Source organism: Loxodonta africana, chromosome 2, assembly GCF_030014295.1.
Source record: "Loxodonta africana isolate mLoxAfr1 chromosome 2, mLoxAfr1.hap2, whole genome shotgun sequence".
Classification (NCBI taxonomy): Eukaryota; Metazoa; Chordata; class Mammalia; order Proboscidea; family Elephantidae; genus Loxodonta; species Loxodonta africana.
This window is the reverse complement of record NC_087343.1, coordinates 47992589-48007098: the sequence shown is the minus strand read 5'-3', so window position 1 is coordinate 48007098 and position 14510 is coordinate 47992589. Positions and strand designations below refer to the sequence as shown.

The 14510-nt window shown below is 43.2% G+C and overlaps 1 protein-coding gene across 5 annotated transcripts in view; it reads left to right on the top strand.

The window, feature by feature from the left end:
• Positions 1 to 423: 423 nt before the first annotated feature.
• The window catches only part of OXCT1 (3-oxoacid CoA-transferase 1), a 188254-nt gene continuing 174167 nt past the window's right edge, over positions 424 to 14510 (top strand). For 2 of the 5 annotated variants that reach the window (XR_010318437.1, XM_064271609.1), the window contains exons 1-3: positions 502 to 746; positions 12510 to 12618; positions 13761 to 13851. Coding sequence is in view for 3 of the 5 variants with exons in the window: in XM_064271609.1 (XP_064127679.1) it covers positions 669 to 746; positions 12510 to 12618; positions 13761 to 13851 (278 nt within the window). In the remaining 2 variants the exon portion in view is untranslated. Of the gene's footprint in view, positions 747 to 12509; positions 12619 to 13759; positions 13852 to 14290; positions 14436 to 14510 lie in introns of those variants that run through there. The other 3 variants (XM_010588117.3, XM_064271625.1, XM_064271618.1) reach the window with 3 other exon arrangements.

The window sequence follows — 14510 nt, the reverse complement described above, 5'->3', positions numbered from 1 at the left end:
TGTGCTTTCTAACATCAGGTCCCAGAGGCTCACTCCTAATCTTGTTCTTCTGTCAGCCCAGCTGGTCACACCTTCTGGCAGCTGGTTCCCCAAGCAAAAATTACTTTACATAAACCAGGACCAGGAATGGGGAAAACGGACAGAGAAATGGAAAAATAAGAATGCTGTCCAGGCAGGGTAAGAGAAATAGGCGCAGTGCCCTTTGCTGCCCACACACTGTCTGGTCCTGGCTTGGACAAGCAACAAGCTCCACAAGAGACCTTCCCGCGCCCAATGAGTCCGGAATATCAGGCCAAGACTCATCCCTGACCCTGGGGAAGACGGACACACGCGCCTCCTCAAACTTAAAAGGCTGATCAAGCGGCCGCGGGGGCAAGTGAGCGCAGAGAAAGTTGCCTGTAACACGCCCGTCTGCGCGGAGTCCCCGCCCCGGGTTGGAGGCTTCTCTGAGACTGCAGCCCGACCACGTGCGCGCAGCGCAGGCGGCCTGGAGAACATCGACAACGCACGGTCGAGCCTCCAGCCCGCCCCCAGCACGCCCTCCCTTCCCTCCCTTCCCAGTGACGCTACAGCGGCTGCAGCGGCCGGCTCAAGCCGACACAGTCACACTCGCGCACTCACACGCACGCTCCAGCCCACCAGCCTCCTCTCGCAGCGGGACCGCCGAAATGGCGGCTCTCAAACTCCTCTCTTTCGGGCTACGGCTCCGCGCCTCCGCCCGTGGATCCGGAAGCGCCTGGTCCAAGGTAAGTGCCCGCGAAGAGGAAGGCCACGCGCGGGGAGAACGCTGAGGAAGCCTCAAGCGGTGCCCGCGTTTGCTTCCGTGCTTGCATCCACCTGCTCCAGAAGCTGACATCCAGGGAGCGGTGGCCGGTGGTCAAGGAGACCCGCCGCTCCTTGGGATGACCTCCTTTACTTGGGCTTGGCTCTGCATCGCTTCCCCGGTGGGGCGAGAGGAGGCAAAGAAGCGGGCGGAGAGGCTGAGAAGGGCGGAGGACGCCTGGCTGCGCCGCCGCGCCCTTCAGGCTTGCGGGTATCCTCCCAGGCTCGCGTCTCCGCCGCGCCGGAAGCCTCCTGGGCTCGGTGTTTTCGCTCCTGAGCAGGGACCCTGATAGCTCGGGGCAAGGAGGGCGCTGGTGTAAGGAGGGGAAAGGATGGAGGCAGCAGGCGGTGGGCTTGCGCCCCGCATTGGGGATTTAAGGCCGGGGTGTCTGTAGAGGCCTGAAACCCTCAGCCGGGTTAAAGACGTTTGGGCTGGAGCTCAGCGCCAAGGGGCGGATGCTGGGCGCCGCAGGAGTGGAATTCCGCTCCCCACCCACTCCTTCCCTATAAGGCTGTCCAAGACCACGGTGGTGGAAGAAAGAACCCGGACTGGACCTTTCGCCGAGAGAGTATTGGTGAGGGAGGCGCCTGGGCGACCAAGCTGAGAAACTCGCGCGCAGTCCCGCGTGGCCTTTAGCACCCGGTTTAGGGGCTGTCAGTTTTCAAAGCCCATTGAAAATCTTTCCCGCCCTTACTGTTGATTCTCCTCTGAGTGGTATCCGAAGGCACTCTCAACGCGGATTGTTGGTTGATATATGTTTTTTCCGCTTGCCTTTGCGAGCCCATCCTCTTGTGAGGTTCTTCTCCCGGGTTTTTAGAGCGGAGCAAATGGACCAGAGCACTCGGTCCAGGAGGGTGACTTCACTAGGCTATAGCTTCTTCCTTGGGAGGGAAAACAAAAAGCGATATTTTTACTTGGTAGTGTATTGAATAGGAGCTCAGGTGGCGCGGTGGTTAAGGGCTGAGTTGGCTGCTTACTGAAAGGTTAGCGGTTCAACCCACCTTGTAAAGAAAGATGTGGCAGCCCGCTTCCCTAAAGATTACAGCCTGGAAACCCCATGGGGCAGTTCTGCTCTGTCCTATAGGGTCACACTGACTGGACGGAAATTTTTATTGTGTGGATGGGGGTGGTTTAGAACAACAGTTCTGAGTTTTAAAGTGTGCCTTGCACCTGTATGCTCGACCTCCTGCCCCGCCCCATTGCTATTCTGTCTTTCCAGAATCCTAAGTGCTAGGGAATGATTTAGACCTGGATTGCAGATAGCTTTGGCTTTATAAAGCATTATTTAAAGGCACTTGACTTGCTGTCGGATTGCTACTGCTGCTGAAGTTGATGGCAAACCAGGTCACAGCTTTATCCTTGGGCCAAGGTCAATTAGCATTACTTCTTTTGAAGGTTACTTATTTCCGTAAGTGTAATTTACTCACTTCCTGTCTTTCCTCCTCTTATTTGGTGGCCGGAACTACAGGTAATGGGTTTTGCAGTATCTCATTGAAAGTTCAGACCAAGGATTGAACTTTCCTCTTTCATGTTTGATTGTTACAGGTCCAACCCAGGCTTTCCAGAGAGTGTTCCAGCCCATGATAATTTCTCCCTCCCCCAGCTGATATTACTTAATGCCCTTTGCTGCTTATTTAAAACTTAAATCCTGACTTCCTACTTCCTTTGAACAGTAACACACTTTTACATAACTGTACTTAAGTTTTCAAACATATGTTGTCTTCTCAACCAGAGATAAGTTACTTGTTGACAGAGACAATATTGTACGCCTTATTCTTGGACTCCCTTAGCATTACATACCACCCTCCATAGAGTAGACAGTCAACACGTGGTTGATACACGGATGAGAAAAACATGTAGGCAAGTTAAGTAGTGACATTGATTTTTTTTTTTGCTAAACACAGCCAACAGGTAAAATTATATATATAACTTAAAAAAAAATGATAGTTTAGCATAGTGTTTCTCAAGCCTGAGCATGCATTAGAATTACCTGAAGGTTTTTAAAAATAGATTGCTTTGGCCACCCCTAGAGCTTCTGATTTAGAGGACTTGGGATGGGGCCAATAATTTGCATTCACAAATTCCCAGGTGATGCTGATGCCGGTGGTCTAGGGACCACACTTTGAGAAACACTGGACTGGCAAAATGCACGGACTTAGGTTGGAATCGACTATCTGGACTTCCTTCCTTAGTAAGAAAACAAAACAAAACAAAAAACCCGTTGACATCGAGTTGATTCTGACTCATAGTAACCTGTAGGACAGAGTAGAACTGCCCCATAGAGTTTCCAAGGAGCTGGTGGATTGGAACTGCTGACCGTTCAGTTAGCAGCTGTAACTCTTAACCACTATGCCCCCAGCGTTGGCATTTAATTCAACTTTCCATTCCCTGCAGAAAGTTATTAGTGGGAAAATAAACAGAAAATGATACTATTAACATTTTACCTACCTCTCTTCCTTAAAACTCCAAATCTCTCTCCAATTACAGACTCCCCTGAGCTGCAGTCATTCTGCTACAACTGTTTACAGGTTTACAGGTTGACACCGCCTGGATGCTACTCAACACTGCAAGGTCTTTCTGAACCAAATGGCACCACCCCGAAAGTCGTTTTCCTCGTTATGGTCAACAGCACCACTCTCCATCCAGTTGTGTAAACTGGAGATCTTGGAGCCATCCTTTCTTTTTTTTTTTTTTTTTAACTTTTATTGAGCTTCAAGCGAACGTTTACAAATCAAGTCAGACTGTCACATATAAGTTTATATACACCTTACTCCGTACTCCCACTTGCTCTCCCCCTAATGAGTCAGCCCTTCCAGTCTCTCCTTTGGTGACAATTTTTCCAGCTTCCAACTCTCTCTATCCTCCCATCCCCCCTCCAGACAGGAGATGCCAGCACAGTCTCAAGTGTCCACCTGATATAAATAGCTCACTCTTCATCAGCATCTCTCTCCTACCTACTGTCCAGTCCCTTTCATGTCTGATGAGTTGTCTTTGGGAATGGTTCCTGTCCTGGGCCAACAGAAGGTTTGGGGACCATGACCGCCGGGATTCCTCTAGTCTCAGTCAGACCATTAAGTATGGTCTTTTTGTGAGAATTTGGGGTCTGCATCCCACTGATCTCCTGCTCCCTCAGGGATTCTCCGTTGTGCTCCCTGTCAGGGCAGTCGTCGGTTGTGGCCGGGCACCAACTAGTTCTTCTGGTCTCAGGATGATGTAGGTCTCTGGTTCATGTGGCCCTTTTTGTCTCTTGGGCTCTTAGTTATTGTGTGATCTTGGTGTTCTTCATTCTCCTTTGATCCAGGTGGATTGAGACCAATTGATGCATCTTAGATGGCCGCTCGTTAGCATTTAAGACCTCAGACGCCACATTTCAAAGTGGGATGCAGAATGTTTTCATAATAGAATTATTTTGCCAATTGACTTAGAAGTCCCCTTAAACCATGGTTCCCAAACCCCTGCCCTTGCTCCGCTGACCTTTGAAGCGTTCAGTTTATCCCGGAAACTTCTTTGCTTTTGGTCCAGTCCAGTTGAGCTGACCTTCCATGTATTAAGTATTGTCCTTCCCTTCACCTGAAGCAGTTCTTATCTACTAATTCATCTGTAAAAAAAACCCTCTCCCACCCTCCCTCCCTCCCCCCCAACCACAAAAGTATGTGTTCTTCTCAGTTTATGCTATTTCTCAAGATCTTATAATAGTGGTCTTATACAATATTTGTCCTTTTGCCTCTGACTAATTTCGCTCAGCATAATGCCTTCCAGCTTCCTCCATGTTATGAAATGTTTCACAGATGCGTCACTGTTCTTTATTGGTGCGTAGTATTCCACTGTGTGAATATACCACAATTTTTTTATTTAACCATTCATCCGTTGATAGACACCTTGGTTGCTTCCAGCTTTTTGCTATTGTAAACAGAGGTGCAATAAACATGGGTGTGCATACATTTGTTCGTGTGAAGGCTCTTATTTCTCTAGGGTATATTCCGAGGAGTGGGATTTCTGGGTTGTATGGTAGTTCTATTTCTAACTGTTTAAGATAACGCCAGATAGATTTCCAAAGTGGTTATACCATTTTACATTCCCACCAGCAGTGTATAAGAGTTCCAATCTCTCCACAGCCTCTCCAACATTTATTATTTTGTGTTTTTTGGATTAATGCCAGCCTTGTTGGAGTGAGATGGAATCTCATCGTAGTTTTAATTTGCATTTCTCTAATGGCTAATGATCGAGAGCATTTTCTCATGTATCTGTTAGCTGCCTGAATATCTTCTTTAGTGAAGTGCGTGTTCATATCCTTTGCCCACTTCTTGATTGGGTTGTTTGTCTTTTTGTGGTTGAGTTTTGACAGAATCATGTAGATTTTAGAGATCAGGCACTAGTCGGAGATGTCATAGCTGAAAATTCTTTCCCAGTCTGTAGGTGGTCTTTTTACTCTTTTGGTGAAGTCTTTAGATGAGCATAGGTGTTTGATTTTTAGGAGCTCCCAGTTATCTGGTTTCTCTTCGTCATTTTTGGTAATGTTTTGTAGTCTGTTTATGCCTTGTATTAGGGCTCCTAAGGTTGTCCCTATTTTTTCTTCCGTAGATCTTGGAGCCATCCTTTCTTAATTCTCCTCTTTAGTCTACATCACCAAGCACCTCTTTCTGAAATTCCCTCAGTGCCGTCCTTTGTACCCTTTACCAGCAGTCCTCCAGTTCTCCCTGATAGCATCCCAAGTGAATATTACAATTAAGTTTAAATTTTTATAATTCTTTAGTCAATATACAAGTTTGGAGTCTTTATCATAGCAGGGACTACGTCTGTTTTGTTTGTTTTAGTTTTCAACTCTTCTTAAAAATTTTTTATTGTGCCTTAAGTGAAAGTTTACAAATCAAGTCAGTCTCTCATACAAAAATTTAGATATACCCTGCTATACACTCCTCTAATTGCTCTCCCCGCAATGAGACAGCACAGTCCTTCCCTCCACTCTCTCTCATCGCATCCATTTGGGCAGCTTCTGGCCCCCTCTGCCCTCTCATCTCCCCTCCACACAGAGAGGTCAACACAGTCTCATGTATCTACTTGATCCAAGAAGCTCGTTCCTCACCAGTATCATTTTCCACCCCATATTCCAGTCCGATCCCTGTTTGAAGAGTTGGCTTTGGGAACGGTTCCTGTCTTGGGCTAACAGAAGGTCTGGGGACCGTGGCGTCTGGGGTCCTCCTAGTCCCAGTCTGACCATTAAGTCTAGTCTTTTTATGAGAATTTAGGGTCCGCATCTCACTACTCTTCTGCTCCCTCAGGGGTTCTCTGTTGTGTTCTCTGTCATGGCAGCCATCGGTTGTAGCCAGGTACCATCTAGTTCTTCTGGTCTCAGGCTGATGTAGTCTCTGGTTTATGTGGTCCTTTCTGTCTCTTAGGCTCATAATTACCTTGTGTCTTTGGTGTTCTTCATTCTTCCTTGCTCCAGGTGGGTTGAGACCAATTGATGCATCTTAGTTGGGCGCTTGCTAGCATTTAAGACCCCAGAAGCCACTCTCCAAAGTGGGATGCAGAATGTTTTCTTAATAGATTTTATTATGCCAAATGACTTAGATGTCCCCTGAAACCATGGTGCCCAAACCGCTGCCTCTGCTACGCTGGCCTTCAAAGTATTCAGTTTATTCAGAAACTTCTTTGCTTTTGGTTTAGTCCATCAGCTCTTTTTTCAACAGCATTCCATGTGTTGTTGTTATGGGCCATTGAGTCAGTTCTGACTCACAGCAACCCTATAGGACAGAGTAGAACTGCCCTGTAGGGTTTCCAGGAAGCAGCTGTTGAATTCTAACTGCCGACCTTTTGGTTAGCAGCCAAGCTCTTAACCACTGCGTCACCAGGGTTCCATGTTTAGTATGGTTGATATAAAATATTTTTGAACAAATGGATAAATAAATGAATGAATGAGTAAGCCATCCTCCTAGCCCCCATCACTTTCCTGGTTCAGGCTCCCATATGAGAGTTGTGACATCTCTGTGTTTAAAAAACTATGACGTCCCTTCCTCCTTGAAGGATGAAGTTGAAACTCTTTAGCGTGGTATTTACTGCCCTTTACAACCTGCCGCAGTCTGATCTGGATGAACTTCTCTCCGTGGCATGTGATCCTGCAGGCCCCTGGTGTAATAGGCCGAGTCTCTTCACATCTCTGTACCTTTACTCAGGCAGCTTCCACTGTCTGGAATCCCCATCACTATTAGTCTTTTTCCTCCCAAGGACTCATGACCCACCAGGCACTAGCCTGTGCCCCTTTAGAACGCTGTGCATACCTTGGGTCTTGGAACAGAACACGTATGTTCCGTTGAAAACAGAGTACACCAATGCGATAGAGAATTGCTTAACGTGAGCAACTCCCTTTGAGCTCCTTGAGATTTGTTCATGGCACAAATGTGTAACTGCAAGTGTTTAGTCCAAGAGGACTATTCGACCTTTGTTAGATATCAGTCATGCTGGACAGCTGAAGCATTTCCACACATGTCACCACGCCCTCTTCTTGGCTGGTGATGCCATACTCCTTCTTGCAACTCTTTATATTTTGTATCTACCAGCATATTACTGTCTTTTCTTTCTAACATCCTTCTCCTCATCCCCCTCCTTATGACCTACCCTCTCCACTTCTGTTTATCAAACTTTGATACTTCAGTGGGCGGTATCAACTTTTCTGTGTCATGGTTTATTTAACTGTAAGGTGACAAGGTAAATGTCACTTGAGTGTATAGCTCCGTATTATGAAGATAGGATTTATTTGAAGATAATAAAGAGGTAAGCTTTGCGGATTTTCACTGAAAGATCTTAAAAAAGTAAGTACATTCAAGAAGGATGTCTGAAGCTGACCTTGCCAGCAAGTTTAAATAAGTACACCCTGTACTGAATAATGGAGCCCTGGTGGTACAGTGGTTAAGAGCTATGGCTGCTAACCAGAAGGTCGGCAGTTCGAATCCACCAGCTGCTCTTTGGAAACTCTGTGGGGCAATTCTGCTCTGTCCTATGGAGTCGATATGAGTTGAAATAGACTCTATGGCAGTGGGTTTTTTTGGTATTGGATGACAGGAAAATGAGAAATTAGGTGAAGGAAATAATGGTTGAAGTGATTAGAAAGGATGAAGATTCTAAACTAGGAGGAAATAAGATAAAATTTAGGTTCAGCAGTGAAATAAGACCCCAGAGGTTAAATGTAGGAATTTGAATGAGTGGGTGAAGTTGGAGGGGCTAGATGGAGAGAGAAATACAGTGGAGAAAAATTGTACTGTAAGAATTTGATTATTTCTTATACGCCATAACTGAATCATTATTATTTCCCTTCCTCAAATAGTAATATCAGAGTATTAGCAATAATAAAATATAATTCTGCAGATGGCAGAGAGTTAAAAAAAACAAAACAAAAACAGATGACAAAGTTTACGATTCATTATTTTTCTCTTAGATAATCCCTGTAACGCTTGAAGGTTATTTGTTTCTTTGTTGGCAGGTGGTGCACAGATCGCTGTTTTAGCATTTAAAATATATAAAAAACCAAAACCAAACCCATTGCTGTCAAGTTGATTCTGATTCATAGCAACCCTATAGGACAGAATAGAACTTTCCCATAGGGTTTCCAAGGAGCAGCTGATGGATTAGAACTGCTGACCTTTTGGTTAGCAGCTGTAGCTCTTAACCACTGCGCCACTAGGGCTCCACAATATATAGAAAGTAGAGGCATTTATAAGGAATAGAGCTCCCCTTTTTAATTCAGTTATCTAAGAAAAAAAGATATTATCAGAGACACAATTTTCTCCAGCTCTTTATCTATTCCAGAGATAGGGAGGGTGAGCAGAGAGGTTTAAGAGATTTAAGAGAATAATCCCAAAGGTTTAAATACAGCAGCTCTGGGTGCAGCTTCCTCTAGGGTGTTGTCTTCCAGGCACTAGGCAGTTCCCTTATTTCAGGCCTTTAAGATCCCAGTAAACTTTCTGGCAAAGTTGGCCTCAGACATCCGACTTCATCTTTGCCCCACTGTCTGGGTTTACACTGCTGACTTGCCCCAGCAATCTCTGTACACCCAGTCTGGCAACCTTGAGACAATGTAATGTAATTGCAAATAAAATAAACTTGTTGAGTCATCATAAAGTTAGGACCCTTTTTGTGAAAACCCTCAATAAAGATCACATGGATTCATTTGCTACCATATGGGTCAAGGTGCATTAAAGAAAAAGAAAAAAAAAAACTTTGTAAAATCAGTGAGGTGTGTATGTGCGTGTATTAGAGGGGGCAGAGTAAATTTTAAACTGTAATAAATGACGGGATAATTTTACTGCCTTGGTGGAGAATGGAAAAAAAGGTAAAAATTAACATCTTCTAGGCATCTTCTTTGGTTCTGGGAAGCAATTTATTGTCCTTTTAGAAACAAAACAACAACAAAAAAATTCTCCTGTACTCCCCAAAAAATGACTTAGGAAGGTTAAGAAATTTTCTCAGGTTCACACAGTTGTGGCTGAACTAAGATTTGAAATGGATATTTTTGACCTCAAGCTCACTGGAGTGTGGCCCATAAAGCCACACTGTCTCCTAAGTTTCCTAGGGACAAAAACTGTCTGGCTCTTACTAAATAGATATCAAATATCAATATAACAGATAACCAATGTCAACAAGTTGTTAAGTCAACGTATGAATATTGAAAAAAATCACAGTGCCTGTAAATTCTTTATCTTGAGTCCTCATATTCTATGGAAATATGAATCCCTTTATTGCTTTTAACTTTTGGTTATCTGAGTATATGTGAAACATGTCTTTTTAAAAGTATTTCTGAGGTGTTTTTGGTTGGGGGGGACTCTCAGCATTTCTGATTAGTGAAAATACTAATTATCAGCTGAATGAAACAAAGGAATGGAATTCCTGAGGAGTCAAAAGTTATATGCTTTTGTTTCTCTTCAGGAATCTAAAAGGACCTATAGGGAAAACGAGTTTTCTTAAGACTGTGGGATTCAGGGCTCAGTCCAGAGATAAATAGTTGTGGGTGACCTCATCCCCAGACTGTTTGGGTGTAGATGAATTCTTTAATTTTCTTCCTCTTCATGCTAAGGCCCTGATTCTTGACCCTTACTTAGGTGGAGTAAAGGTAGCATAGTAGTACTGGAGACAAAGACAAAGTAGAACTGCCCCATAGAGTTTCCAGGGAGCACCTGGAGGATTCGAACTGCTGACCCTTTGGTTAGCAGCCATAGCACTTAGCCACTACGCCACCAGGGTTTCCTGTATGTGTGTGTGTGTGTATATATATATTTACTTATTTATTATATAGGTGTGTGTATAGTCATTCTTTAAACAGAATCAAATACTCCCTTGCTACTTGAGGATATGAATGAGGAAAAAGCCTGATGGGGCTAAAGCCCTTTCCTTTTTTTATCACTGTCTCCAGTAATTTTCCAGTGTTTGAGCAGTATTAGGGTATAAAACCCCACTTAAGACGCCCTTCACACGTTACCAGTTGTCCAGTCAACTCCAACTCATGGTGACCCTATGTGTAGTCTTTTATACTAATTGACACTTTTTTGAAAGGAATTCTTGGAGGAAGAAAGGAATGATAGAAACTCGTTTTTACTCTTACCTTGTTTACCTCAGAGGAAACCCTGGTGGCATAGCGCTTAAGTGCCACGGCTGCTAACCAAAACGTCGGCAGTTCGAATCCACCAGGTGCTCCTTGGAAACTCTATGGGGCAGTTCTACTCTGTCCTATAGGGTCGCTATGAGTAGGAATCGACTTGATGGCAGTGGATTTGGGGTTTTTTTTGGGTTTGTTTGCTTCAGGTTGTGTTTTCCTGGGAGATTAACTATTAGTGGGTGTGAACTTCCAACAGTTATGGGCTTGTTAAAATAGCAGCATATCAGGATTCAGGTGTTATTCTCTCTATTCTCTCTCTTTTTAGGTTGCATATAATGGGAGTGAAGGAGAGGTGATGTTGAGTATGATTGATTGATTGCAACAGAATCCACTTTTTAATTTCTCTCATCCATGTTGTGAGTGAAGTAAAAAATGTGAGAAGGAAACAGTTTATAACTGACTGTGAATGAATGCTCACTAGATAACTTATCTTGAACTAAACAGTGAATTGTAAGATTAGACACACTTCCCTTGCAGATAATACTTTTGGACTTTTTTACAGCATCTGTAAACTTTAAGCCCCAAAAGGGGATGAGTCTTTTTGTAGCAGCAGTCAAATAATCAAAAGATGCAATGCATTGGGCAGATCTACTGCAAAGGACCTCTTTAAAGTGTTGAAAAGCAAAGATGTCAGTCACCTTGAAGACTAAGGTGCGCGTGACCCAAGCCATGGTATTTTCAGTCACATGATATGCATGTGAAAGCCGGACAGTGAATAAGGAAGACGGAAGAAGAATTGATGCCTTTGAATTGTGGTGTTGGTGAAGAATATTGAATATACCATGGACTGCCAAAAGAACGAACAAATCTGTCTTGGAAGAAGTACAACCAGAATGCTCCTTAGAAGCAAGGATGGTGAGACTGCGTCTAACATACTTTGGACATGTTGTCAGGAGATGGACAACATGATTGGTAAAGTACAGGGTCAGTGGAAAAGAGGAAGACCCTCAATAAGATGGATTGACACAGTGCCTACAACAATGGGCTCAAGCATAACAACAATTGTAAGGATGGTGCAGGACTGGGCAGTGTTTTGTTCTGTGGTACATAGGGTCATAATGAGTCAGAGCCGACTCGAAGGCACCTAACAACAACAACTCTATCTGTTTAGGAAATGTTTTAGTTACATAGTGCTGCTGTAACAAAAAACACCACAAGTGGGTGGCCTTAAGGAACAAATGTATTGGTTTACAGTTTTGGAAGCTAGAAATCCAAATTAGGGCATTGATTGTATGAATCTTTTTTGTTGGTAGCCCCAGGAGTTGGAGTTCCATGGCATCTGTTTTTCACCTATGTGTGTCTCTGTTTCTGTTCTGCTCTTTGTATAAGGCACCATTCAGAAGTGATTAGGTTTAGGGCTTACCCTACTCTGATATGACTTCGTTAACAAAAGAAAACCCTTATTTCCAAACAGGATCATATTTACAGCTATAGGGGTTAGGACTTAAACATAAGTTTTTGGGGACACAGCGCAATCCATAACAGGAGGTACTCTCTGACCCCTAATATTAGATCAGGATGTGTATGTAGTATATGTAGTATTGGTCATGCTGTACTTAATTGCATTGAGGGCGGCGGTCATATCTTAGTTCTTCCTGTGTTGAAGTAAGTAGCACAGTACTTGGCACATGAAGTAGGTTCTCAGTAAATATTTGTTGGTTAAATGGAAGATTAGATTGCTATCAGAAAAAGATGCTTGATGATGCCATTATTGTGAATTTGCCTGGCAGTATCGGGCTATCTACTGTAACGATTTTGTGGCGGCCACGGATGACACAGTCATAGCTATCTCTCACATAGTGGAAGACATTAATTGCAGCGGGCCTCTGATGATAATCTGTGAATAGAGTATGTCCAGCTTATTCTTAAGGATGAACCACTTAAAGCCCCATTCTTTGGAAAGGGGGATAATAAAATTACCAGTATATATATACGTGTATGTGTGTGTATATACGTTTAGTGAATAAATTGCTATGCATGCAGAGTAAAGCTGTATCTCCAAATGATTATTCACTTAACAGTGTTTTCTAATTGTTTCAGGGATATGTTTGCTACTTTTCAACCACCACTTGTCGTCATACTAAATTTTATTCAGATCCAGTGGAAGCTATAAAAGACATCCCTGATGGTGCGACGATATTGGTTGGTGGTGAGTAACAGCATTGCTGTCCTTTCTGTGGTAACATTCTTATGTTTTAGGGAGTCAACGAAATCACATGGCAAAGCTGTGTAGATTAGAAAAACTGTTCGAAAATGGCAGTTACTTTATCATATGTCTTCTTCCTGAAAGTTTAGCAAGGTTTAATGCTTAGTTTTTACTGCTTCTTTCCCTTTTTCTTCTGTTATTTTGAAAAGCTAAAATTTTAAAAAATTTAAAAGTCTTTGTGGTAATATCTTATCAGTAGCTTTGGAAAATCACTAGATCCTTGGCAGTTCTTTTTAACTTAAAATATTTACATTGATCACATTGGCTCACTCCTAAATCGAAAAAACAAACCCATTGCCGTCCATCAGTTCCAGATGGAGTAGAACTGCCCTACAGATTTTCCAGGGAATGGCTGGTGTGTTTGAACTGCCGGCTTTTGGTTAGCAGCTGAGCTCTTAACCACTGCGCCACCAGGGCTTCTGGCCTATGCGTAGCTACTCCTTATTTTATGAGACAGATAGTACGTAAGCCTCTGCCTGTTGTTGAACCCCCACGTTCTACTGCTGCTTCTTCTTTGGAGTCTCTTTTAGAATCACCAACTTATTAAATTTACTGCCAGATTCTTATAAACTACTTTGGATTTCCAGGCTTATTTTTAGGGCCTCTCTCTACTTATTCAAATGATGTCATCAGATGTTCATTTTAAACACACTACTATTTGAGGAATTGAGAAAGATGTAAGGGAGTGAAGGATTTTGGCTCAGGTGTCCAAATCTGCAAAATCTACTTGGGCATATAAAACACACATGCTTGAGAAAGTAGCCGTTATATAAGGGTTGAATTATAAAATGGTGCAATAATAGGGATGTAGTTAAGTGCAAGGAAAGCAACATGTAGCCATATAAACTGATTGCACTTGGCTTTATACCTCTGATTCAAAGACTTGACGATGACATATGGTGCTGTATAATGGTTTAAGGCATTTGGAGACAACTCATGATCATTTATTGAGTTGCTGAGATTTTCTGTGAATTATGCTTAATAGATCTAATAATGTGCTTGATAAATTTTTTTAATATTCTATTAAAAAGAATGATACATACGTTTCCCTGAAAGAAATAGTTTATCTTTTGGGTTTCTTACAGGTTTTGGGCTATGTGGAATTCCAGAGAACCTTATAGGAGCTTTACTAAAGACGGGAGTAAAAGGGCTAACTGCAGTCAGCAACAACGCAGGGTAAGTGTGCATTTGAAAACATTTAGCTTGAAAGAAATGACAGTTCTTGGTAATATTCAAAGTTTACCAATGAAATGAATTTTTTCCCTGTTTACACTGAGCAGCATACCTACATATCAAAAGAAGCCAGAGGCAGTTAACAAGGTCAAGAGTAGAGGTTACATTTATCCAAATATTTTTGGGACAGGCCTTCATAAAAACCCAAAACCCAGAGAAGTAAAGCAGACTTGCATACTTTTTTTTTTTAGTAGTTTTTATTGTGCTTCAAGTGAAAGTTTACAAATCAAGTCAGTCTCTCACACAAAAACCCATATACACCTTGCTACATACTCCCAATTACTCCCCCGTGATGAGACAGCCTGCTCCCTCCCTCCGCTGTCTGCTTTTGTGCCTATTTTGCCAGCTTCTAACCCCCTCTACCCTCTCATCTCCTCTCCAGGCAGGATATGCCAACATGGTCTCAAGTGTCCACCTGATCCAAGAAGCTCCCTCCTCACCAGCATCCCTCTCCAGCCCATTGTCCAGCCCAATCCATGTCTGAAGAGTTGGCTTTGAGAATGGTTCCTGTCCTGGGCCAGCAGAAGGTCTGGGGGCCATGACCACCGAGGTCCTTTTAGTCTCAGTCAGACCATTAAGTCTGGTGTTTTTATGAGAATTTG